Source organism: Notamacropus eugenii, chromosome 3, assembly GCF_028372415.1.
Source record: "Notamacropus eugenii isolate mMacEug1 chromosome 3, mMacEug1.pri_v2, whole genome shotgun sequence".
Taxonomy (NCBI): domain Eukaryota; kingdom Metazoa; phylum Chordata; class Mammalia; order Diprotodontia; family Macropodidae; genus Notamacropus; species Notamacropus eugenii.
In genome coordinates, this window is record NC_092874.1 from 17,819,537 (window position 1) to 17,847,492 (window position 27,956).

Below are 27,956 nucleotides of genomic sequence, written 5' to 3' on the forward strand. Positions count from 1 at the left end.
TGGCGGAGAGGAGGGGAGAGTGGCGGAGAGGAGCTAGTGCTTTCACCTGGAATGGAGAGAGGAGGTGGAGGGGACCTCAAAAAACATGGGACTAATGGCAAGGGCACAAATAAGGACACTTACTTACAAAAGTAAGGGCACTTACTTTTCAAATACTTTTTAAATTATATGTTGCTACTATTATTTTCAAAACCTCAACAACATTTATGCTAAATTCTGCAATGATTTCCGTCTCAAATGATGTGTATAATTGGAAGCCATACTCTGAAGAAAAGAGATCTCTCTTTTCTCCTCCTGCATCAACACAGGAGTTGGGGTTCACATTCCAATGGCAAGTACTGTCCCCAAATCTTGAAAAATCTGTAAAGCAAAACAGAAACCCCAGTTTTCCATTGGTTTCCATCATAAGACTGGAAATGGCCTCCTGTGAAAAAAATTCTGCAGCAGGAAATATTTTTAAAGTATGCTTTCAGAAAGGTGAGGAAAATGGGAGCCAAAGTTCCATGGGCATGGAGTGAGGTTGTGGGCCTGGCTCCCAGCTTCCTTCTTCTGCCCTGATTTACATCTCTTTAGCACTTATTTAAGATACTGCTGCACAGACCCAGCTGGAAAGAACATACAGAGTACTGGGTCAACACCACACTGTGTTGAGGATAATGAATGTTTATTAAGCACCTACTGTGTACAAGACACTGTAGGACAAAGGGGGGTGGGGGGAATGAAGCACTGCAACAGACAGGCCTAGAGGCCAGATTCAAGTTCCCTCCTGGCCTGGCAGAGTGGACAGATGGTCAGTCTTAGAGTTAGGAAGCCCTGGACCCAAGCTCTGCCGAAGAGTCAAGAGCAAGTCTTTCCTTAACTGCTCGGTGCCCCAACAGCTGTCTTAGAATAGAAAAATTACAGGGCATTGATGGAGGAGATTTCAACACTGGGAGTTCCCCATGGTGATGTCGCAAGTACAGACTGACAACTCCCCCAGGGCAACTTTTACATCCTGAATTTAATGAACAATACAGTTATGAAGAGTCCAAGTTGAGGTGACCAAGAACCAGGGCACATCATATGGTTAGTGCATATGACTGCCAAGAAAGTGCCTGAAGGAGACACATGGCATAGACACGAGTCATCTGTAACTAGAGAAGCAGACGTGCTGCTTGTGTGCGGACAACAGGCTGACTACTCTGCTGGTGTCCGCGAAAGGCCAGTGTACCCCAAGGACAGCCTCCAGCAAGCTGGGGAGCCCTCTGCACAAGGTCTTCCAGTAAAGGGGAGTGATCCCTTGCCTGGTCCCCTTCAACTCTAAGGTTCTGTGATGAAAGAGAGTCACATACAGTCTAGCTTTTTTAATTCTTAAGGCTAATTTTCACTAACACAGCTGCTTTTCATGTCCCAAATCCTACATACCCCACACAGACTAGATGACTCTGATGCCTTGGTTCCTCCTTGTATCTGACTCTCCCCCAATGCCTGGCATAGCCTTTCTTCATCTGCAGAATGACAGGGTTGACAAGGGGATGTCCAGGGTCTCCTCTACCTTTAAAACTCTTCTTTCACATCTCCATATCAGGACAAGTATTTACTAAATTAATTTAATAACTCAGTCACTGAACAAACTCTTCCTCTGCCTTTGCTAGCTGCATATAGGGCATGCTTCCATAAAATAAAAATGAAAGGAAGGTGCTTCTAAATCCCACGGAAGTCCAGACAAGTGAACCTTTCCTAAAGTGTAGAAAAGAAGACAATATGTCAATGGTGGATTAACGTTTGTTCACAGAGGGGTTTTGAAAGTATCAATTCTGAAGTGGAATCTAAATGAACCAAGTCATTTATATCCACATCCACAGGAAGAAAAACAGGAGATTCAGCTGCCAACATTCGGCCTTTGCTGAAGTGGAAACAATTGGATCTTGAGAATGCCAAGGAAAAGGAAGTCACTGAGATAAAGGAAGAAGGAAATGAAGGGATGGATATGGGTTTCATAAAGTGATAAAATATGTGCTGTATATGTTTTTTACTTAAGAGCCCCAAATGGCTATGAATAATAAATATGGGTCATATTTATTGGGATGGAGGTAAGTGCATTATTTACCCTAGAGACTAGAACTCTTCTTTCTCAACCATTATAACCTGATGGGTCAATATGTATTGGGGCCCGCACAATAACGTTGAAAATGTGAACTACGTATCTGTCAGACAGTAACAAAGTACCATTTAACCTGGCATGTGCTATGAGCTCCTTCCAAGCCACGAGAAGCCATGTCTCTAAATCTTACTTAGTTGGGGATGAGGGTTTTCCTATATCTAAAGAGTGAGGCCAATCTCAAATGTACACAGGGCAAGAACATTTGTCCAAAACTCGCTGTATGACGAAATGCTGCAGCACATTTACTTCCAGAAAGGCAGAACTAAAGGGGTTAGAGCTATATCAGTTACATTTGACCTCATGAAAGGAAATGAGCATCATGTAGAGAAAATTTCTAAGAAAAAAATAAACCAAATGGGAACGAAATTAAGATCATGCACAAAAGCAATTGAAAAACTGTCTAATGACTGATAAAAGTCTTTGAAAAGAGAGGAATTAGTTAAAAATACCAAAGGAAACAACCTATGAGCTAAAAGAACCATTAGAATCTAAGATCTCCCTGGAAACAGGAGGTGTTGCATCGTGACAGCTGTGGAAGCGGGATTTAGAACAAAGAAAGACGAGCCCAACCCTCCATTAAGACCATGAGAATGAATCTCGGGAAAGAGAGGCCAAAATGGATCGCAACCAAAAAGATAAAAACATGAATTGACTAGGGAATTCCTAATAACCAATGGGCATTCTTGTCAGAGAAGCTACAGAACTACAATAGATACCTCCACAACGTCACTAGGATTTCTTTGCAACATACAGAGAACTGCTAAACGTCCTTCAAAATAAATGTCCACAACAGAAACACCTTCTATAACACTAACACTCTGTGAGCCACACGGTGGCCCTGTCCTTAGGTCTAAGTTAGACCATACCCACTCACATCATTTTCTTGGTTTCCCCTCACATAGTCGGCCATTAAAGCCAGGATAAGAACCACACCTAATTTCTTCCATAGGTTCCTGGGTTTACTGGCAGCAGCAGACGCCTTCAAGAGCAGAGTGGGGAGAAGGGAGAGCTAGGGAGGGTAGCAGGGAAGGCCTAAGTACCGGTCTAAAATATAACCTCTGTCATTGGTATCTAGTCACTAAGCATGGTTAACAACACTCTATGGATTCAATACTGACTGATCTTTATGCAAGCCTCACAGAAGAGGTGACCACTAGGCCACAGTCAGCATTTCTCAATGACTTCCGAATATTACCAGGATTTTCTGCCACAGGATAAGAGCTATGTAAAGAGACACCTCAAAGACTCAAAAACCAGATGTATACACACCTTCAGAATTTCATGGCAAACACTTAGAAGCTTGAAAATAAAGTCTGATCTAGTGTTAATGCAAGGTTCCGGAAGCAAAAACTATTTTCAGTGAGTTTTTTTTCTTGGGGGGGTTGTTTTACTTTTCAGTAAAACATGGGAGCTTTCCAATATTGGCTCAGCAATGTGCAGACTGTAAAAAAGAATTTTTTTTCTATTTTCACTGTAATATTAACTGGCTGTCTCTATTCTCCAACTTTATCCCGGTTCTCAAAAGCAGCAAAAAGTAGAATATTAGATTATTTCTTAAAGTTTAGCAAATTATATCCCATTTTTAAAGGCAGTGGATAGAATGCTGGGCCTGGCATACAAGAGAGTTCAATCTGAGTTCAAATCTGACCGCAGAGACTTCCCAGCTGTGTGAGCCTGGGCAGGTCACGTAACCTGTTTGTCTCAGTTTCTTTATTTGTAAAATGGGGGTAATAATACCACCTCCATCTGGGGTTGTTGTGAGGATCAAAGGAGAGAATATTTGTCAGATGGTTATCGTAAATGCCTAAGAGATGCTATATAAATGCTTACTCCCTCTATTTTCCTTCCCCTATTCAATTCAAGTATTTAGAAGTAAATTCCACTAAGTGATCTTGTAATCATTCTAAAATATATTTTAGATATAATGTACTAAACATGATCATTTTATAAACAAACCAATCTATGCATAACATATTTCAATGCTATGAAGCTTGAAAAATGATGATATAGCTACAAAGGTTAATAAAATATTAATTCCGTTATTCACTTCTTTGCTAAACAATATAAATTCTAGTGCTCCTCCCCCACCTCAGCCTGTGGTCCCAAAATTCCAAGAATTTTACATTCTCCTGCTGATAAAATATACATATGAATGTGTATTTGTGTATGTGTCCTTGTCCAAGGGGAAGGACAGCTCTAAATCTCCCGACAGGATTCGAAATCACACAAATCAGCTAATGCTCGGGCTTTACTAAGGGCCAAGAACTTGATAGTATAGAAGGCTGGGGAAAAAAACCCCCAGCCCATAAACCGCAATCTGCACTAAGGCCTTTAGCTTCTTGATAAATTGTACCTTAAAATTAATAAATGGATAAATAAATGAATGAATTCATGCTCACTGAGCACATAATAAATGAAACGATTCCATTTGGTCATAATGCATCACAATTTAACAATCATGAGTACCTTTGTCACTTCCATAATAATAGAAAACAGTTTTGCTAAGAGCACACCAACGCTTCTGCCATTCAAATCCCAGGAAGCTGTGATCTGAAATAAAGATAAAAGAAAACATTTTCAGAGAAGATAAACTATATGTATTTACTGTCCATCAGTTCTCAATTTTTTCACCAAAATCTCTGAGAGCTGCCCACTCCTTTTCTGTTCCACTGTTGCCAACTGTGTGTTGGCTCAACTCCCTCTCCAAGTCAGCCTCAAACTGTTCAGGCTCAGAGAAGAACTCTAATTTGTTGTCATTAATTCTTCTGGTAGTCATTTTGCCCTGGGGGCAGCGCTTTTGATGAACGTGAATATTTAGCTTGGAAAGGATAAGTCTATGATCAGTCCAGCACTCTGCACCACACATTGCCTTTGTCACTCTCACATCTTGTCTGTCTCTTCTCCTTACAATCACATAATCTCTTAGATGCCAGTGTTTGCTGCGAGGGTGCATCATGAAGTCTTATTGCATTCAGGTAAGCAGAAGACAGTGTTGGTGATAAAAGGTCATGAGATGCACAAGTTTTCAGCAGTAAATGACCACTGCTGTTGCTGTTTCCAACTCCATTCCTCCTTAGAACTCCCTGCCAAGTCTGGTAGTCTGAGCCTACTCCAGCACTAAAGTCACCCAGAATTATAAGCTTGTCCTCTTTTAGCACATTGACGATAAAGGTCTCTAGGTCTTCATAAAATTTTTCTTTGATTTCATCAGGGTTTGTCATGGTGAGAGCATAGGCACTGATGATGGTGGCATGGTGACTTCCTGTGAGTGGCAATCGCATTGTCATGAGCCTGTCATTCACTCCTTTTGGTAGGCATACCAGCTTGCTGATTTTGATTGCAAAGCCCACACCAGCTTCACGGTGCTCCCCTTCACTGTGTCCACTCCAGAAAAAGGGGTATCCAGCTCCAACTTCAGTAAGCTGGCCTTCATTTGCCAACGTTGTTTCACTCAGGGCTGCTATTTGAATACGATACCTGTTGAGTTCTCTTGCAACAAGAGCAGTTTCTCTTTCAGGTCTACTGGATTTTGTGTTGTCTATTAATGTGAGTACGTTCCATGTGCTGATGGTGAGTGCAATCATCTCTGCAGATGTTTTTATATATTTTGTACATTTTTTTTGTGTTTCAACTGCATAGTGGGATTCCCCACCTGCTGCAGTAATCAGGCCAGGGTTGGGTAAGCAGACAATGCTTAGGGTGCCTTTTCTAGCCCCCCTCCTCACACCGGGAGGTGAGCAGTGTGATTCTTAATAGGATGCTCAGACATCCAGGGGGCTGCCAAGTCCCACTGTTGCTTCCAGTGAGAAATGACCCTATGGCCTGGGCCACCTGTGTGCAGGGTTGTGACTCCAGCTCCCTGTGTATTCACACCTGCTACTTCATCACTTGCCTATCGCCACAGGTCTTTGAGGCATAATAGTGAAATAGTATGGGTGATGTCTTTTGATTCATGTGAAAATTGTATTTAACTGAGGGAGAGTTGCACGAAGTCGTCAGCCTCACTCTCTCCTCCAGAGTCATCATAGTCCAGTGATAGGACAAAGTCAAGATGACTGGTGATGGCTCAGGATGCAGTGGATGACTTTGGGATCTTCAGTGTCTAACTAAGCTCTAAGTGCTCCACATCGCCTGCTTCATCTGCCTTCATGGCCATTAGAACAAGTTGTTCTCATCCGCCCATTCCACCAGAGGAAGTCTTCACATGCTTGGGGCAGACATCCTCCTAACTCACCAACGGGTTTGAGAACCCTTGGTTACCCTCAACCTGGTTTGGCCCATCTGCTAAAATGGTTTACCAGGGTGTGGCCACCGTGCATGCTGCAGCTTCTTGGAGCCACAGGTGACAGTTAGGTGGAACAAGTGGACACCAAAGTTGGAAAGAGCTGGAAAAGAGTTCAGCAGCCATCACACCAAAGGTACCGGTCCTCCCTGGACATACGCTACACCCCACTGTACTAAGTACTGGGTGTATAAAAAAAAGGCAAGAACAGGCCCTGCCCTCAGGGAGTTTACAATCTAACAAAGAAGACAACATGGGTAGAAATAGGCCATACAGGATACGTGCAGAGTAGATGGAAGGTATTATAAAAATAAAACTATTAATAATTTTTTTTAATTATCAAGAAAACGACTGGGCAGAGGAAAGATTGCACAGGGGTCAGTAAGGAGACAGACTGGTCAAGGCTGACCTCCATACAACTTAAAAAGAGAGAGGATAAGGGATGCTCGTCCAAGGACATATCCCCTCACGTGGCCTTCCTGGAATACCAGGGTCAGAGAACCACACAATGAGAAGGGGTCAGTACAGAGTGAGCAAGGGGGAATGGCAGCATGTCAGGCTCATGGGATTTGGGGAGGCACTGACACTTTTTGGTGACAGCAGCTCTGGTAAAACCAAGTTTAATGTTTTTTCAAGTCATTAATAACCTCCCTGTCTCAAGTCCCTTGTGTGTCACTGGTACCCCCCTAGGAGGACGTGGCCTAGTTTGGCCACTTTTCTCATCTTCATAACAACAAACTGTGCTTGCATATTAAGTGCCTACTATGTACAAGGTTGAGGCAGCAAGCTGGCACAGTGGATAGAGACCTGGGTATGGAGTCAGGAAAATCTAAGTTCAAATCTGTCCTCAGACATTTACCAGCTGTGTGACCCTGGGCACTGTTTGCCTCAGGTTCCTCATCTGTAAAATGAGCTGGGGAAGGAAATGACAAACCACTCCAGCATCTCTGCCAATAAAACCCCAAATGGGGTCACCAAGAGTCGGACATGACTGAAACAACTGAACAGCAACAATGTGCGAGGTGCTGGGTTAGTGCTAGAAAAACCAAGCTACAAGCAATGGATGAAAGTTGGCAGCAGGCACACTGTGCCCCACTGCACCAAGGGGCCCCTCCGAGTCAGGCAGGTCAGCTGGAGAGGGCAGGCCTGGGCAGGGACTGATGTACTTCAGTGGCTTCTGGGGTCCTGTTCAGCTCTGAGGATTTGTGACTTCTCCCCTTGCAAAAGCTAATAAGGTGAAGCAGATTCTGACAGAAAGGGCCAAAGGGGCCCATTCAGAGGCACACAATAAGAGGAGACATTCCATTTTTCATTTCCACCATTATCATAATAATCCTTCCATTTTTCATTTTCCTATTATAAATGGGTATTAAAAGAATGAGACTTTCTGGCTAACACCAATTATCAGAGCCAGAGGAGAACACTGCAATAGATACATACAATGGTGAGCAATCTCCCCTGTTTGACACAGACCATGGCCGCCATGACACAATAAACATCGGGTGAGGTCCTCAAGTGCCCACTGGGTGCTGAGCACTGGATGCAGAGCTGGGGGGCAGGACATGTGCCGTAACCCTTTCATCTAATGTGCAGCAAACAAATGCTAAACCACTCACAAAGATCTAAAACTAAAAATGCATCTGACTGTGGATATTCAAAAAAATAACTGAAGGATGAGCTTCTGGTGTTGATCGTGTCCCCCCAGAGTCTTTGCTCATTCACTCAGGAAAACTTCAGTCCCTAAGGAGTGCCAAGGAGAGGACCACATTCTTCCCAATGGTCTCTCCTGGAGCCTTGGACTTTACCTTTTCTCCGTTTCTCCAGGTAGCCAGCCTTCAGGACAAATGGAAGGTCCTGTGCTGCAATTGGAGGAAACTGGTTTCCTGAAAGAGAGAAAAAAATAAATATTTAGGTAATAAACCCAAATGCCTAACCCAATTCTATGTAATGTCATTTTAATGACCAAACTTATACACAGCCAAGTCTGCTAGCCTAGTTTCTTCTACATCCTGGCTCCCTCAGCCTCAATAGCAAAACTTATTGTGCTCCAGCTTATCTGCTTGAAAAAAAAATGGTGCTAGAAACTATAGTGATATTAGAAAGGAATGTGATGATAGATAAAACAGGTTCTGCTTCATTTTATACTCTCGAAGCAGAGGACTGCAGCCAGACTTTTGCTAAAAGACATCATTTTGGAAGTAAAGAACAAGTTCCAGAAAATGGAGCCAGGAACTGTAAACAAAATCCCACATTTTCCTTCTTTGTACCTGTACTTGTATGTAACTCTGTGTATTTCTTAGGGTAGAAGGAAGATGCTAAAATAAGCACAGGTGAACACAATTTATCTCAAGAGTTAATGCTCAGCAGTGCTCTAAGCCTTGCGCTATAATGCTAAAACAAAAATCAAGTTAGCCCAACTGTGTGTTAGCTCTGCCTCTGAGCTGGCACTGTTGAGAGAAAAAGAAGACATTTTAAACAAATACATTTGGCCAATTAGTAATGATTTACTAAGTGGCCAGCGAGGGCAGAAAGAAGGCCGACTGAGCTGGACACAAAGAGAGCCAGAGAGGAGGCCTGGCCAAAAAGGCTGGAAAGGCAAGCTGGGGAAGGGTTGTAAGGGATTGTCAGAGCTCCCGGTGGGTCCTATCTTTGAGCCTAGAGGATGGGCCAGAAGAAAGGGCATCGCATGGTCAGATCTGGGCTCATCCTAGGATTCCATCATTACTACCATTCCATGAGAGCTCCCCAAACTCCACACCAGGTACCTCACTGGGGCACGGAGGTGACTCATTCTCAAAGTCCATGCCAACCAATGGAACACAAGCTCCGGCAGATTTCACCATGCTAGAAACTTCAAGTACAATCTTGGCAACAGAACACATCTGCTTTCCAACAATGGGCCTCCTTAAACACAGAGAGGCTCATCACCTCTCCACATGGTGATACATTTTTTGTGTATGATTCAAAGAAACCCATAAAATGGCCATCAGTACTGGAGCCTTCTCTCATTCTATAGTGATGGCAGCAGAGTGGGTGAGAAAGGGGCCAAGGAGACTAAGAATCCCTCAGTCCTGAGACCACATACCAACAGTGATGTGGCTCTTGGTACTCCAAATTTGAAACGCTTGTCTAGTGGCTAGCAACTGAATACATTCCTCAAGAAAATAAGTTGCATCAGTCTTAAAAATCTTGCTGTTATAAATAAAACAAGTTGAATGCATGGGTAGCTCACAGGCTCTCCTTGGAGAGACAAATAAAGGAGTTGGCAGGGCAGGTTTTCATTTGGTCATCTCTTATTGTAGCGCTCATGAGGTGGATAGCTATGTGTATGGATGTGGATATATGTATGTGTATATATATTTGTGTATATATGCATGTTTGTATATACAGATTGTATATATGTATGTATGTATGTATTATGAAAATATGACCACCAAACACATTGTAATATAGATATCAACATTTGTTACAAAAGATGAGGAGGCAGGAAACCTCTGCTGAAAACTTGCTAAGACCTTCCAAATTAAATCTTCACATCCTCTGAGATCTGGTGATTCAATGCAACGATGAGAATGGGTGAAGAGGCCAGTCCAAAGTGTGTGCACTGCCATAAAGTCAGATGTGTGCACCAGGACCACGTACTATCTTTGAGAAAATAATCTAAAGTTACCTAACACAGTGATCTCATGGGAAAATCACAAAACAGGAACCAAGGCAGTAACTCATTACGGATCCAGGAGTCATCCTTGAATCAGATGCATGTGGACACTCTGGCCACCAACTCGTTAGAGCAAAAGAACCAAAATTATCACAGAGATTAAAGAAAAAAAGAACAACATGGCAAGCAGTTAAAAATAACTTCAACCTGATTTTTTTAAATTACTGACATTAAAAATGGGAAGAGGACAGAAAAATAACACTGATGTTGCTTATAAAAATTCCATTCAGAAATATAATCTCTATAAGTCAATTGCCATAAACAAGGAAAGTTAAAGGAAAGTTAATTTTGTTGGCAATCATTTAAATTGTTTGCCTACCAGAAAGATCCTGCAGCCAAAAGTACCCCTGGTTTCTCACATAAACTCATGTGTGAAATCTTACAGAGGAGGATAGTGGAAAAGGCTAAGCAGCATCACCTCACAGAACAGAAAATCAAGAAAGTTTTTTTAAAAAAGTAATTTAAAGAAATCCTGGACACCCAAACAAGGTAATCACAATGGCTTTTGGGAATGGAAAAGAACAATGAGCAATCAGACAAGTAAGATTTGCAGGCGTGATACTGAGGGAAATCTTCCTAATAATCAGAACTATTTCACAGCACAATGGGCCGCTATTGGGGAAGAGCTCTTCATTCCTGGAGGACCTCGAGCAATGGCTGGATGAACACTGCTCAGGAATGTTGTAGAAGAGATTCTGTTTCAGGTATGGGCTGGACCACATGGCCAATAAGGTCCCTTCCAACTCAGAAATTCCATAAAACTCTACAATTTAAGTTAAAAAAGAAACCCACAAGTATAAGATTGTAGGAGTGACACTGAGGCATAAGAATATGTCAAAATAAGGCTCCCTGGGGATCCTAATGCATATCCATCTCTGTCCAAGGTGCTGAAAGGATACAGAAGGTGCATCACACAGTGTTCTTTCCTTTACTAGCTGGCAATCTGCTTGGAGAGGCCATTTCGGAACTTTCCTACTAAGTGGTTAAAATTGCTGGCTATTCATAAACTTTAAGGTTTCTACTAATTGCTCTGGAATATTTTATATTAAAGCCTAAAACTGCATTCAGTCAATAAAACATTTATTAAGCTCCTACTAAGCTCTAGGCACTGTGCTAAATGCAGAGGATACAAAGAAAGGCAAAAGAGTCTCAGTGTTTGAGAGGCTCATGAGGTAACAAAGAAGACAGCATACTACGCACAGGACAAATGAGAAATAATTAAGACAGAGAAGGCACTAGAATTACGGAGGATTGGGAAGAGCTTCCTGCAGAGGCTTGGAGGAAGCCAGGGAAGTCAGGAGGCAGAGAGGAGCAGAGAGAGAATTCCAGGGATAGGGGGAGAGAAGGCCTGGAGTTTGCACATGGAGTCCCTGAATTCAGAATGCTGCCAATACAACTTAACATACTTAATCATCTAAGACAAAGTAAATTACACTTCCTCTTAGCCACGTCCGATGGTTGGTAAGAGTCTATCCACAATAAGACCATAAGAAAGACTGTGAAGCTGACTGATTCCTACGAGAAGTTCTCAAACACATCCTTTTTTCTGACAACACATATTCACTTCCACTCCTACTAACTTTTTTTTAAGTCCTTGATAGAGTATTTACTTTGCCATGGGAAATTATGAAGTTGCTAAAATTAAGAATAGTATTCTTAAAATGGCTAAGTTAACCAGATGCTTAAGGTATTAATTTCCAATAAAGCCTTATTAAAAATTCTCTAAGCAATCAAACGTCTAAGTACTTAAATAAAAGGTCAAATGAGTCATGAAATTTTTCATAACCTCACATTACAAAATCCTGGAATATCTCCTTTTAGCCCATCTACCCTCAACCAACAGGAGTTTTACACTTTCCCATTCCCATTTTTCAAACCAACAAGCATTTATTAAGGACTTACTATTTCCCAAACACAGATTGGCAAATCACTAACATGTCAACAAAGTATCTTTCAAAAAGTATAATTGCAAGTGCCATCATCAATAGCAGTATCATTTGGAAAACATTATGTGTTTATTAACTATAATATAAATCAGGATATTTCCTGGCCTGGTTTGTTGAATGAATGAATAAAAGCAGTATACATAACTACCTGCCTAATAGCAAATATATGATACTTTAAGTAATATGACAATAAATACTGTTATTACTCATAATGATGAACATTATTATTCATAAACACTGCTGAACATTTTAAAATCTAGAATTTATGTCATTTTCTACTAGGTCTAATGGAAATCAATTTTCAGTTAGCAAAAATGTCTTTTAAGAGATTGTTAATGTACCATCACTCATAATCATCCATGTAAGATGACTCTGCAGAACTGTTTTCAGGGAAAGTACTTTGCAGGGAGATTATTTCAGTGTTTGCCAGAATACTTCTCTAGTATTTAAATGTACTTTTAGTACATTTAATACTGGACTATTAATATTGTAATCTTTAAAAAATAAAGTAAGGATGGGTTTTTTTGCTGTTGTTTTTAAAGACCATGAAAACCTACAAAAAGTCTTAGATGGGACACATCAGTAACTGAAAAATTGACTACTGCAGTGGAAATGGAGGATAGAAGTGGGAAGTCATAGATACAATTAAAGCTAAATTCATTAACTTCCTTTCCTTCAACTACAAATTCATATTTCTAAGAGTACAAAGAAAAGCTAGTTTATTTTAGAATATTTTCAAATACTGTTTCTATAAACTATGATTTTGTTTGTGATGAGTTTATTCTTTTCATTAGCAAACATTTCAGAATGATTTATTAACAGCATAAATAAAACCAGTCTGAAATGGGAATCCTTAAAGGGCTAAGAAACTTCCAATACTTTATCTATGACATGATATAATCAAGGATGTTTCTTTCAATTCATACTACAGGAAAATAAGAGATGCAAACAAAACTGTTCTCAACTTCCAAGTGAACCTTGTTACCAAGAGGGAAGTTAAAATAAAGGAACAACATATAAAGAACTATGGAATATTAAATAATTTTACGAGCTTAACTTAAATCAACAAAGGCAGAAAAATTCAGGATTAAGACTCTCCCTCTACCCATAACACTCCCTACTGGGCCCAGTTATTGGAACAAGTATATTTCTAAGTATCCCTTACCCTACAATGTTGGCTACTTGTGTTATTTAAAGGAGGGGAAACTCTCTACAGACAGATATGGGTATGTGTGTGTAGTAGCTTTGTAAACTCAACTGCTAAAGCTCTTTTTGTGGTGACCAAGAATTGGATATTGAGGGGGTGTCCATCAATGGGGAATGATTGAACAAGTTGTTATATATGAATGTGATGGAATACTATTGCACCATAAGAAATTACGAGCAGGCAGCCTTCAGAAAAACCTAGAAAGACTTACATGAACTGATGCTGAGTGAACTGAGAAGAACCAGGAGAACACTGTACACAGTAACAACCACTTAACACTTAGCTCTTCTCAGTAATGCAAGGAAGTAAGACAACTCCAAAAGACTCATGATGGAAAATGTCATCCACATCCAGAAAAAGAACTATGGAGTCTGAATGCAGATCGCAGCATATTATTTTCCCTTGCTTTCTTTTTTCTTGTGGTTTTTCCCTTTGGTTCTAAATCTTCTTTACAAATGACTAATGTGGAAATGTGTTATATGATTGTACATGTATAGCCTATATCAGACTGCATGACATCTTGGGAAGGGGAGAGCAGAGGGAGTGGGAAAAAATTTAGAACTCAAAATCTTATAGAAATGGATGTTGAAAAACTAAAAACAAAACTAAAAGTTAAACTTTAAAACATCTGGGATGCCCAGCGCTGGATACAATGTTTCAGTTATCATCTGAGAAAAGCAGAATTCTGAGTGATTACTACCTCATTATTCCTCGAAAAAAAATACCTTTCTTAATGAAAAAAGCTACATTGCAAAGCATTTTCCCCTTTCTGTCATTCAAAGAATTAAAGGAAGTACTAGATCTCTCGTGGCTTTTACTACAGCTTCGTATTACATACTCACAAATGAGGAAGCAAGAACAGGGATCAAAGTGGATGCCCATCACCAGGGAAAAGCTATAAACTGTGGTAGATAAATGTAATGGAGAATGGCTGTACTATAAGAAACAATGAATGTGAAGAAAACAAAAATGCTTGGAGAGAGACGGATTGATGCAGAGAAGTAACAGAATAGGAAACGTCAAGTCAACAATGACTTAGAGTCAGTTCCTACTATATGCCAAGTATTGTGCTAAGTGCTGAAGATAAACAGGAATGAGTGGCTGGTTTAGGAAGTCACAGGGATGGTGAGGAGAGCCAGGGGGAAGTTGATTGACATAATCTTTTTTTAAAATTTTTAAATATTTTATTTAAAGTTTTGAGTTCCAAATTCTATACCTCCCTCCTCTACCCACTCCCTCACACAGTAAGCAATCTGATATAGGTTATACATGTGCAATTATGTAAAACATTTCCATATTAGTCATTTTGTATAAGAAGGCTCAAATAAAAGAAAAAAATGAAAGTGAAAAATATGCTTTAGTCTGTATTCAGTCAATATCAGTTCTTTCTCTGGTTTCAGATTTAGGGAAGACTTACTTGTCATTTCTTATAGCACAATAATATTCCATTACAATCATATACCACAGCTTATTTAGCCATTTCCCAATCTATGGGCATTCCTTTGATTTCCAATTCTTTGTCCCCCCAAAAAGAGTTGCTATAAATATCCTTTGACCATTTATCAAATGGGAAATGACTTGAATTTTTATAAATTTGACTCAGTTCTCTATATATTTGAGAAATGAGATCTTTATCAGAGATACTTGTTGCTAAATTTTTTTTTGTTTTCCTTATAATTTTGGTTGCAGTGGCTCTGTTTTGTGCATATCTTTTTAATTTTATATAACAAAAATTGTCTATTTTACATTTTGTAAAGCTCTCTATATTTTCTTTGGTCTTAAATTCTTCCCTCATGTATAAATCTGGCTACATTATTCCATGCTCTCTTAATATGCTTATGGTGTCACCCTTTATGTGTAAATCATATACCCATTTTGACCATATCTTGGTATGTGGTATGAGATGTTGGTCTATACCTAGTTTCTGCCAAACTGGAAAACAGTACACCAAGAAAAACTCTGTATACCAAGACATAACTTTTCAAGTAGTAATAACAGCGACTAGATAGTGGTTCAAGAGAAAGAGGTAGAAATGGGAGAGGGATCATACACTTGGCAAAAACAAGCTGAAAAAGATGGCCAAATGAATGGACATGAAGCATGGGTGAAGCCAACTAGATCTAATGGGCCGTCTAGCAGCTGACACCTACAGAATCACCAGGGAGATGGATACACAGAAACATATACAGCCATATTTGCTAAAATAAAAGTTCCATTGCCAACATCAGCACTCAGCAACTTTATAAGGATTTTTTAAAACTCTGAAATAAGTATCATCCAGTATCCAGGGACACACACAATCTTGTTCCCACATGTGTCATAAAATTTAACCAGAAAACCATTCAGATTAGCACGCAAAAATATCAAAACATAAGCCTTATTTTATAGTATTTGTTCATAGAATTTATTCAAAGTGGCCCACTTTTAAAAGAAAACTTAACAAAATTAGAAACACATGAACTAGCATGTAGAACATAAATATTCTATTTCTGGGTTTCTGGAGGGGAAATATGCTTAGTAAAAGGAGCATCAGAAGAAGGCAGAATGAAAAGAAAGAATTGTCAGAGTGGTCTGAAGGTCTTGGGAATGATAAAGGAGACCAGAGGTTGAATTTTGGAAGGAGACATTTGAGAAGACTAGAGAAGATGCAGAAGGGCCAGGCTAAAGGAGGTGAAAGGTTCGTTCTGAATGACCTGAGGAAGAGGCAGAGAAGGAAAAGATCAAGATGAAGGGCTCAACGAGAAGCTGAAGAGAAGGAAGAAGAACCTTACTGGAAGGAAGGAAGAGGTACAGAAGGCAAAGAAACATGAGGAACAAATGGAGACCAAGGGCTGGCAAGAGAATGGAAGTAAAAGGAGAAAGGCAGACCTCTGGTTTCCCACGTGCTGGTTGAGAAACCATGCACTCTCAGGGCCTCGAGGAAACTGTCTCAGACTACACTGCAATGTTGTCAATCCACAGGACTGGGAGTTTCGTTTCTCTGGCCTGGAAGCTCCTTATGTCAGATAAAATCACAGGTCTGGACCAGTTAGAAGAGGTGCAGAGCAATTAGCAAGATGTAAAAAAGGGAAGGAGAATAATGATTCCAGAGATGTGATCACTAACGGACAGTCTGCCTTTGCAACTCTGAAAACAATATACCAGTCAGAAAGACAGAAACTGAGAACCTCACTTCCAGCAAGGATGAAAATGGGGCAAATTGGAAGGGATTTGCTTTTGAGCTTGTGATGCTCGTACACCTACCACAGGCAGTGATTGTTATGTATGCTCAAAGTTCCCCTCCTAGCAAAGAAGGAGAAAGGGTCCAAGGAATGCTCCTCCACATACTAGATTCTCAGGTGCACGGCATTGCTCCTTTCCATGAATGAATGGATAAATAAATCAGTAACTAAATAAATGCATAAATAAAGAGGAAGACCAACCAATCAATCAGCAAGTCATCTTTTCGGGGAGGAGAGAGAAAGAGAGCTGTGAGTGACAGCAGGATTCCAAGGGCTCCTCCATGGCCAATTGACCCAGTGGCAAAACTCTGCCTCCAGTATCCTAAAGGGAACAAGAACACCAGCAGCTGACTTTACATATGTCATCTCATTTGAAATTATCTCGTCTGACCTCACACTGCAGGGAAGTAGGTACAGTAAGTATTATTATCTTTATTTTAAGGGCAGCTAGGTGGTTCAGTAGATGGAGTGCCAGGCCTGGAGTCAGGAAGACTCATCTTCCTGAGTTCAAATCTGTTCTCAGACATATTGGAGCTGTGTGACTCTGGCCAAATCACTTTACCCTGCTTGCCTCAGTTTCCTCACCTGTAAAATGAGCTGGAAATGGAAATGACAAACGACTCCAGTATCTATGCTAAGAAACAGGGTCACAGAGAGTCAGATACAACTGAAAACAACTAAACAACAATATCTCTGTTCTACAGACATGGAAACTGAGGTACAGAGAGATTAAGTGACATGCTTGTGGGTATGGCAGGGACAGGACAGAAATCCTGATTTCTCATGATTATAAGATCAATGCTCTTTCCATTGGATTCACAAGATCCAATGCTGTATGTGTCCTTTCATGATAAATTCTGATATACTCTGTATTTCTCACCAAAACACAAAAAGCCTCAATAACTGTGTTACAAAGGTCTCCTGACTGACAGGGTGCTATTGTACCTGATAATTTGGAGCTTCCAATTCAGAATCACAGACACAAGAAATATTATATCACCTATTCCATGACATTGGAAGTATCCATAGTCTGAAACAAGAAATCAAACTGAGGAAACCCTCATAGAAATTGAAATACTGGCACCCTCATGTCCCATCTTTAGGGAACTCTTGCTAAAATCAAATTCCTGTATAGTTCTTGTAGATGACATGAAATATCATTTGTTTGAGACTGATTTCTTGTCTCAAAATGAAACTCTTTTTTTAAAGGTATTTTTCACACACGCAAAAATCAAAATATACCAAACCAGCAAAGATATACAAATCCTTCAAATAAAAATTTAAAAACTTAAATAAGTTATCATGAAAAAAATGCAGTAGAATTGACTGAAATATGTCAAGGTATGGACTTACAAACAATGGAGCAAATTTTTCATTTCAAAATACCAAATGCAATTGAGTTTAGCTCTTTGGGAGAGGGAGGAGGGAGGGTCCAGACCTGAAATTCTTTTGGTGGAAGCGTGGGTAAAGAAACTCCCTCTGGAGGAGGGAGCAATTTGAAGTCAACACTCTTGGGGAGGGACAGGATCAAAAGAGAGAATAGAAGCAATGGGGGGGCAGGATAGGATGGAGGGAAATATAGTAGTCTTACACAACACGACTATTACGGAAGTCATTTGCAAAACTACACAGATATGGCCTATATTGAATTGCTTGCTTCCCAAAGGGAATGGGTGGGGAGGGAGGGATGAAGAGAAGTTGGAACTCAAAGTTTTAGGAACAACTGTCGAGTACTGTTCTTGCCACTAGGAGATAAGAAATACAGGTAATGGGGTATAGAAAGTTATCTGGCCCTACAGGACAAAAGAGAAGATGGGGACAAGGGAAGGGAGGGATGATAGAAGAGAGGGCAGACTGGTGATAGGGGCAATCAGAATGCTCAGTGTTTTGGGGTGGGGGGAGGGGACAAATGGGGAGAAAATTTGGAACCCAAAATTTTGTGAAAATAAATGTTAAAAGTTAAATAAATAAATTAAAATTAAAAGAAAAAGAAAAAGAAACTCCCTCTGCCAATGTGTATGGGCACATTTTCTGCACATTCCAATCTTACAGGGTTACATGAAGGACCTGTCCAGAGCCCAAAGCCTGTCCATACATGAGTGTCAGACATGGCCCTTGAACCCAAATTTCTCAGCCCACCTCCAAACCTAGCTCTCAATCCACATCTCACTGGCATTCTAATTCTAGAAACAGATTCTCCTCAACTGAAATGAATGAGAACTGATGCTATCACTAATCTGATGAAAGGAAAACTTGTTAAAAAGTGTGTTGGTAGAATAGGATCAATGTAAATAAAATGATTTCTCTCGTGATTTAAATCATCAGAAAGAAAGGGCTAAATCAGAAGTGAAACACTAGACATCTTTACTGGCTGATGTCAACAGATGTGGTCCCTCTCAGCTTGGCCAAGTTAGTCCACGGAAAACAGCCCTGGGGACTTAGGTCCAGGCCCACACAGAAAGCTTTCTCAGGTGGGGAGGCCCCACCAACAGCTGATTCTGTGGGCAGAGACTTTAAAAGCTCTGGAAGTCCCCTGCTCATGAGGACACATTTTTATTTAAATTTTAAAAAATTGAATTTTTGTATCCTGTGTATTTTTTTCTAACAACAAAAATCGAATTTATAAATAAATGTTACTTGTATTACTGTTTTAGGTAAAATGTGAGTTCTTAGCTTTCTTCTGGGATCAAGCGCCACCTTCTCAATGAAGGTGATGGGGGGGCGCGGTTTAGACCCTCAAAAAGACCAGAGTACCAGGGGCAGATTGTCTGGAATGAATTCTTGGACTTAAGCGCTCTTGAGGTCAAGATAAAGATTATGCTTTTCAGCGGGCAAGAGTTCTTAGAGAACCTGCAATCTTAAAGGGCTACAGGGAAAGTTTATATAAGATATTCTATAGTAAAACATGTGCCAAATATGCTAACTAAACGATTCAGGGTGGGATTAGGGAGTAGTTAGTTCTTAAAGGAACATGCACTTTTAGTATCTATTGTGCAGGTTTTTTACCCAGAATTCATTGAGAAATAGCCCAAGATGGGCACGGAGGTGTGGTTTTAGCCCTGAAACATCACTAAGCCAACTTACAGTCAAGGACTCTCATCAGTGTCTTGTTAGACAACATAAACATAAGGGAGTATACGTATGTCTAAGTCTAGGACATACATGATTGGTCAGTGAGCAGTAAATGTCGTTATGACCCAACACACAGCCAGTTCAGCCAGGACACAGCTGGTTCAGACTAACAAATTCTATAGGTGCAACTGGCTACTGTATCAGGAAAAGAGATAAAAGTTTTGCTAGCACAGGCTGTGACCTTGGGCTGGGGAGAAACTGCCTGGGATAGTGTTCTGAGGCTCGGGAGAAATGTGATTTTTAAAGAGAAATACAATTTTAGAATTGGGGTCCAAGATGTCTCTAATTCTCCTCTCCCACCCCTGCCACATCCAGTTGCTGACGCTCTCGTTCTTCAAATTAATTGAATTTATCTGTGCAAACTTGGTAAATCTACCAAGACAACGGAAGCTTTTAGAGGGCTTTCTATATCCAGAACCTTACATTCTGCCTGGCACACAGCAGGTGTTTCATGAATGATGAATTGAATTAAAAGTTAAATAGATTATTTCAGGTAATTCAAACATAGAAATTTAAATACTGTATTATACAACTAAAACTTTAACCTTTTCCCCACATAAACAAAGGCTAGAAAAGGATGAACTTTGCTGTTTCAAAAAAAATTCCAAGTCATTTAAAATTAATTAGGCAGGTAGGTGGTGCACTAGTTAGTCAGGAAGACCTGAGTTCAAATCTTGCCTTCTCTATTTACCAGCTATGTAACCCTGGGCAAGCCACTTAAACTCTCAGCCTCAGTTTTTTCATCTCTAAAATAGAGAAAAAAACAGCATCTACCTCGGAGGTCACCATGAAGGTCAAATGATATAATATAAACAAAGCCTTTTTTAAAAAACAAAACCTTAAAATGCTATGTACATGCTAGTTGTTATTAGTTCAGGGAGAGGAAATTACTTTTGAACCTACAGATACAGAAAGGTTTCATGGAATCACCTGTGTATCAAACTTCAGCCTTGGGTGTTCTCATAATTAATCTCATTATCCTGTGCTCCAGGGTGTGTTTAGAAATTTCCTATTAGTAAAGTTTCAACAAATCTTCCAATTAATCAACTAAGCTCAGATCCCCCACCACAGTTCATCAAATACTATTTATTTAATAAGTAGAAGAAACCTTATTTCCTAACATCTACTTCTCTCTCTCTCTCTCTCTTTCTCTCTCTCTCTCTCTCTCTCTCTCTCTCTCTCTCTCTCTCTCTCCCCCTCCCTCCCTCCTTCCCTCCCTCCCCCTTCTTTCCTCCTCCCTCCTTCCCTTAAACTTCCTAGGATTAAATAATAAAGTTATTAAATATGTACTTGATTAACAATGAAATAAATGATAAAACAAAGATACAGATAGTTCTTTACAATATTCCACCTATGAAAAGATGATGGTCACAGTGACCTGAAGTGCTCATAGTAACTGCAGCTGACTTTTGTCTACTGCCAACACCGCATCATACCACTCAGTTTATTCAGGAGAAACAAATTTTCTTCCCAAGAAGTCTCTTAATCGTCTTCCCAAGATAATGGTTAAAATAGTTTCCAAAAGATAGATCTCCATCTTTTTCCTCTTTGTCTTCTCTCTTTTGTATCTTATCTTGTATCTCCTGCCAGAAAAGTAATCTCTTCACCTTTTTCCCCAAGCCTTCACTCTTCAAAGTCTCTCCAGACAGTCTGAACAAGAGAGAGGTTTCTCCGCACCTTCTTTCTTCTTCTCCACAATTAGTGTCATAGATCCCCATAAATCAAAGTTAGCAGTCTACACTATCTTGGATTTCATAGGGAGAAGCATCTCATAGAAAGACAATTAAAACAGTCACCTCTAGCTTCTCTGCTTTTAAAAAGATCATGTTAAATTTCATAACCTCTAGAAAAGAGGCTTTTGCAACAGCGGTTACATACAAAAAAACTAAGTTTCTAGTGAATCCGAGTCTATAAGTAGCCCCCACATCTTCAATAATATAACCTTTAAAATTTGAACAAACAAGTATTTCTTGCTTAGCCTTACCCCTGTTAATAATATAGTTGGTACTATGAGACTGACTGCATCATTGCCAACTCTCCTTTAGTGGTTAAAGGCTGACGTTGGCATGTAGGCCATTCACCAATGACAGAGGATGCCAGCAGGCTATGACCTACTATAAAGCTTCTTTGAAAGGTCATATGAAGAGATTACTCCAATGTAGATCATTCTAATTCCTATCCACGGTGATAAATCTGAGTGCTAACATTTCTTAAACCAAATTTTAACATTGGGTTCTTATTTTTTAGTTTATTTCATAAGATATTTCAAAAAGAATATAGCTTTATCTCTTCCCTCGAGTGAAAAAAGGCATTGATCTGTATGCACATCAGGGCTCTCTCTCTTCCTCAATCTCCTCACAGCTCAGGCAGCAAGGGAACCCAAATAAGGTCTAGATGTTCCTTGTTCTCTACACAGGATCAGTTCCACTCCTGTTCCTGCCCACCTCTCCCTGGTTATATCGTTGATGTTGTTTCCCTGGCACAACCATGACCACACTCTCCATATGCTTCTCCCAAAACAACATCCCTTTCTAACACCCATAGTCATTCAGTGGTGCTGTAGAGCTGGGAGTCCTGGAATATCACAGGCTCCAAAGAAGCTTCTGGTCACCTACAGGGTAGTGGGGAAGTACAGGTGGGCCAGGGGTGTAGAGAGGAGACAAGGAGACAGAAGGGGAAGGGGGAAATGGTATCTTGGAAAATGCTAAGGGATTTTCTGAAACCCCCATAAAATAGGCAGGACCTTGGCTATAGATTGATTCCCAAGCTCAGCCATTTGGGGCATAGCCATTTACTTAGACAACGTATCTTGTACAGTAATATATGCCTAAAGTTTTTCTATACTATAAACAGTTTTACTTTTGATATTTTTCAAATAAATGACCTCATATTAACTTATTTTGTAATATGCATGAAAATAATGGTTAGTGTAAAGATCTGTATACCAAGTTCCACGTGGGAATAAATTTTATGGCCATACTATAAACTCCTAAAAACCAGGAGTTTCCATAGAAATGCTATTACAACTGTCACCAAAGCAGCACTGGCTACTGAGACTGTGATCAGTCTGTCAGTTTCCATAATGCCCATGACAAATCCATTGGGATGAATGATGCACACTGCCCATACCACACTGAACAAGCTATGTCAACCCATTCTGAGGAGCAAATCAGTAATCAATATTTGTAAAAGCAACAGCTAATCCTTTGTCAAATCACCGGTTCAGTGATTGAAGAGTTTCCTCAATCTACACAGTTAATCCCTCTTCATTTGGTTGAGCCCTCTATTTATTCCAGACTCTTGCAATGCCAGCCATGGCAGATTAATACAATTCCCCATGCTAAACACAGCCTGACAACTGATGTGGGCGCTGCTGTCAAGATAATCTGCACAAACATCGGCCTTGTTTTAAAGTAAGCCTCAAATCAACAGTAAGAAGCCCGAGTTTACAAATCTGCTCAGGGCTACCACTCAGCACTCTGACACTCCCACCAGCCTCTGGCCTCCCCTTCTACGGTGAAGCGGCTCCTTTACTGCCAGCTCTGATAAGTCTCCTGTCTCCCTGTGAATGCAGCTGGAGAAATAAATAAATATACGCACACACACACACACACCTCACTCTGGCTTGTTTTGTTGTTCGGCTGCTTCAGTTTTTTTCAGCTCATTTTACAGATGAGGAAACTGAGGCAAACAGGGTGAAGTGATTTGCCCAGAGTCACACAGCTAGTAGAGTATTTGAAGCTGAACTCAGGTCTTCCTGACTCTAAGCCTGATGGTGCTCTATCCACCGAGCCATCTCACTGCCCCATATGAAATAATGGGTTACCCAATTCCTCATAAAAATGGTCAGGACTGAGGCTGACATGCATCGCCTGGCACATGGGGAAAACAAGGATGTCCTCAGCATTAACGGGGCCTCCAGAAGAACAGAGAGACACATCAGTGAGGGAATATCTGACCACACTGAGGGATGCCAATGGAATGGAATATTTTTGTAATGTATGTGGCGGTATGCTTTACATGACTGCACATGTGTGGTCTGGATCAAGTTCCATGCTGTCTGGGGTGGGGGAAGGGAGGGACTTGGAACTCAAAGTTTTGGAGGAAAAAGAGTGAAAATTGGTTTGGCATGAAATTGGGGAATAATATTATTAAAAAAAAAGAAATGAGGAATGTGAGGAATTCAGAGAAAGATGATAAAGCATGTAAAAAGGAGGTCCCTAAGATGTACAATGACTACAATTATTTCAATGCAAAGAAGACTAAGAAAAGCTAAATTCTGAAGAATTTTCATTGTAATGACTAATCTAGATTCTGGAGAACAAATAATAAAGCATCTCTTCTTCCTCAAGGAAAAGAGGTGGGGGGGCCTACAGGGACAGAATGTTCCATACATGGCCAGACATCATACGGTGACTGGTGTTTCTGCTTATGTGTTTTCTTTGTTATGAGAATGGATTTGGGGTGGGGGGATGATTTGAAAATGGCTGTGGGGGTCTTCCAGGAACCAAGATGGCAGAGGAAGCAGTAAATTGCCATAACTCTCTCATATTCACCTCTAAAGAACTATAAAATAGCACCTCAAAAAAAAATCCTAGAACAGCAGAACCAGCAAAAAGAGAAGGTAAAACAATCGTTAAGCCTAAGAAACTTGGAAGATCACTAAGAAAGGTCTGTCTCACTTGAATAAAGTGGAACACAGTCCAGGACAGGAAGTGTCCCAGCAAACCAGCAGCAAGCCCCACCTCCACAAACCAGTGGGAGATCCTGGGCCCCAGTGCAGGGGAACAGGTAAACACTGACAACCAGGACCCCCATGTACCCCAGCACAGACTAGGAAATAGGCAGACTCCAGCTCCAAGAACCATCACATGCTTCAGTGTAGCTCTGGGAAAACACAGAAAGACTCTACCAGTCTCAGTACCCACCAGACATCAGCTCCAGGTGAGCTGACAGACCCTCCAGCAGGGGCAGCCACCCCTCACCCACCCCTCAGCACAGCACCAGATGGGAGGGTCCCCCATAGGCCTCAGGGCCTGCAGCCCCTGGCACAAGAAGCCTGAGACAGCGCCCCTTCCATCCCAGAAGCAGGGCTCAAATTTAAAAGAAAGGAAAAAAGTCAAAAGAGATGAACAAAAAACCAAAAAAGAATCTGACCACATAAAGTTACATGACAGGGAAGATCAAGACACAAACTCAGCAGAGGACAACAATGTCAAAACACCCATGGGCAAACCCCAAAGAAAAAGGGGAAGTGGTCTTGAACCCAGAAAGAGCTCATGGAAGAGCTCAAAAAGGAGCTTTAAAATCACATAAGAGATGTAGAAGAAAAGCTAGGAAAAGAAGTGAAGGTGATGCAAGAGAATTATGGAAAAGAAAAAAAAAACAGTGAGCAGCTTGGAAAAAGAAAACAATTGGTTCAAAAGTAGAATTAACCAAAAGGAAAAGGAAATAACCCCTTAAAAAGCACAATTCACCAAACGGAAAAGAAAGTACAAAAGCTAACTGAGGAAAACAACTCCTTAAAAGTTAGAATTGGGCAAATGGAAGCTAATGACTCCATGAGACATCAAAAATCAATCCAACAAATTCAAAAGAATGAAAAAATAAAAGAAAATGAAAAATACCTCATGGGAAAAACAACTAACCTGGAAAACGACACTGTCAGAATCACTGGACTACCTGAAAGCCATAATCAAAAGGAGGACCTGGATCAAAACTTTCAAGAAATTATCAAGGAAAACTGCCCCGATGTCCTGGAACCAGAGAGCAAGAGGCATTGAAAGAATCCACTGATCACCTCAGGAAAGAGATCCCCCCCAAAAAACTCCAAGGAACATTACAGCCAAATTTCAGAACTATCAAGTCAAGGAAAAAATACTGCAAGTGATCCAAAAGAATTCAAATATCAGGGCCCCACAATTGGGATTTCACAGGACTTAGCAGTTATGACATTAAAGGATCAAAGGTCATGGAACACAATCTTCCAGAAGGCAATGGAGCTAGGACTATAACCAAGAATCACCTGCCTAGAAAAATTAAGCATAATACTTCAAGAGAAAAGAAAAGGTCATTCAATGAAAAAGAAGGATTTCAAGTTTTCATGAGGAGAAGACCAGAATTGAACAAAAAATTTGATTTCCAATAGCAAAACCTAAGAGAAACCTAAACAGATAAAAAGGGAAAAGAAAACAAGGGATTCGATGGAGCTGAACTGTTCACATCCCTACATGGGAAGATGATACTTGTAATTCTTAAATTGTACCACTAGTACCACTAGATAGATACACAGAGAGAGAGAGAGAGAGAGAGAGAGAGAGAGAGAGAGAGAGAGAGAGAGAGAGAAGATATGGGTATAAGGTGTATTTGAGGGAATTACATTAAAAAAAACAACTAAGGGATGAAAAAGAGAAGTACACTGGGAACAGTAAGAAGGGAGAGGTAGGTAAATTCTTTCACATGCAGAGGCTCAAAAAACCTATTACAGAGGAGGGGAAGATAGAAGGGTGGGCAATGGACATTGCTTGAACCTTACTGTAATCAGTATTGGCTCAAAGAAGAAATAATATACACAATCAGCTGAATGTAAAAATCCATATTACCCAACAGGCAAGTAGGAGGGGAGGAGGTTAAGTAAAAGGGTAGGGGGAAAAGACTGACAGTAGAGAGGGCAGACCAGGGAGGTGGTAGGCAGAACTGTTAAGAAGGGAAAGGGTGAAAGCAGAGAGAGGACAAACAGGAGGAAAAATAGGATGGCGGGAAATATACAATTAGTAATCACAAGTGTCAATGTAAATGGGATGAACTATCCCATAAAAAGGAAGTGGATAGCAGAGTGGATCAAAAACCACAATCCTACAATATGATGTTAACAAGAAACACACTTGAAGCAGAGAGACATACAAAGTAAAGATAAAGGACGAAAATGGAATCTATTATGCTTCAGCTAAAGTAAAAAAAAAAAAGTGATAGCAATCCTGATCTCAGATAAAGTCAAAGCAAAAATAGACCTAATTACAAGAGAAAAGAAAGGAAACTACATCTTGCTAAAAGGTACAATAGGCAATGAAGAAATATCATTACTAAACATGTATATATCCAAATTCTTAAGTAAGAAGTTAAGTGAGTTACAGGTTCATGACCAAATAAAAGATACAGAACAATCTTTTGATTATATAAAATTAAAAAGCATTTGCACAAACAAAACCAATGCAACTAAATTTAGAAGGAAAGCAGAAAGCTGGGAAAAAATCTTTACAGCAAGTGTCTCTGATAAAGTCCTCATTTCTCAAATATATACAAAACTGAATTTATAAGAACACAAGCCATTCCCCAATTGATAAATGGCCAAAGAAAATTAACAGGCAGTTTTCAGATGAAGAGATTAAAGCTATCTACAGGCACATGAAAATATACTCTAAATCACTTTCAGTTAGAGAAATGCAAAGCAAAACTACTCTGAGGTACCACATCACTCCTATCAGATCGTTAAAAAAGACAAAAAATGAAAATGATAAATGTTGGAGAGGATGTGGGAAAATTGGGACACTAACACACTGTTGGTGGAATTGTGACCTGATCCAACCATTCTGGAGAGCAGTTTGGAACTATGCCCAAAGGCCATGTGTATACCCTTTGACCCAGCAATACCACCACTAGGTCTGTACCCCAAAGAGATCATAAAAAAGGGAAAAGGACCCACACATATAAAAATATTTATAGCAGCCTTTCTGTGACAGTAAAATATTGGAAATTGAAGGCATGCTCATCAATTGGGGAATGGCTGAACAACCTATAGTATATGAATGTAATAGAATACTACCGTGCAATAAGAAATGATGAACCAGCAGATTTCAGGAAAACCTGGAAAGACTTGTATGAAATGACACAAAGTAAAATGAGCAGAACCAGGAAAACATTATACACAGCAACACTGTGTGAAGATCAACTATGAATGACTCAACTCTTCTTAGCAACACAATGATTCAAGACAAGTACAAAGGACTTGCTGCTATCCACATCCAAATGAAGAACTGATGGCCTCTGAATGTAGATCAAAGCACACTTTTTCATTTACTTATTTTTCATGTTTTTTTCTTTTGATCTGTTTCTTCTTTCACAACTATGACTAATATGAAAATATATTCTACATGACAGCACATGTATAACCTATATCAAATTGCCTACCATTTTAGAAAGAGGGGAAGGAGAAAAATTTGGAACTCAAAAATCTTGTAAAAATGAATGCTAAAAAGTGTTTTAACATGTAATTGGGTAAAACAACAAAATACTATTAGAAGAAAATGG

The 27,956-nt window shown here is 40.1% G+C and overlaps 1 protein-coding gene across 5 annotated transcripts in view; it reads right to left on the minus strand.

Moving 5' to 3' along the window:
- Nucleotides 1-27,956, minus strand: part of SKAP2 (src kinase associated phosphoprotein 2) — a 185,076-nt gene that overhangs the window by 63,513 nt on the left and 93,607 nt on the right. For all 5 annotated transcript variants that reach the window (XM_072650988.1, XM_072650987.1, XM_072650986.1 and 2 more), the window contains 2 exons: nucleotides 8,231-8,308; nucleotides 4,610-4,693 (listed from right to left, as the gene is read on the minus strand). In XM_072650988.1, the coding sequence (XP_072507089.1) occupies nucleotides 4,610-4,693; nucleotides 8,231-8,308 (162 nt within the window). The remainder of the gene's footprint in view (nucleotides 1-4,609; nucleotides 4,694-8,230; nucleotides 8,309-27,956) is intronic.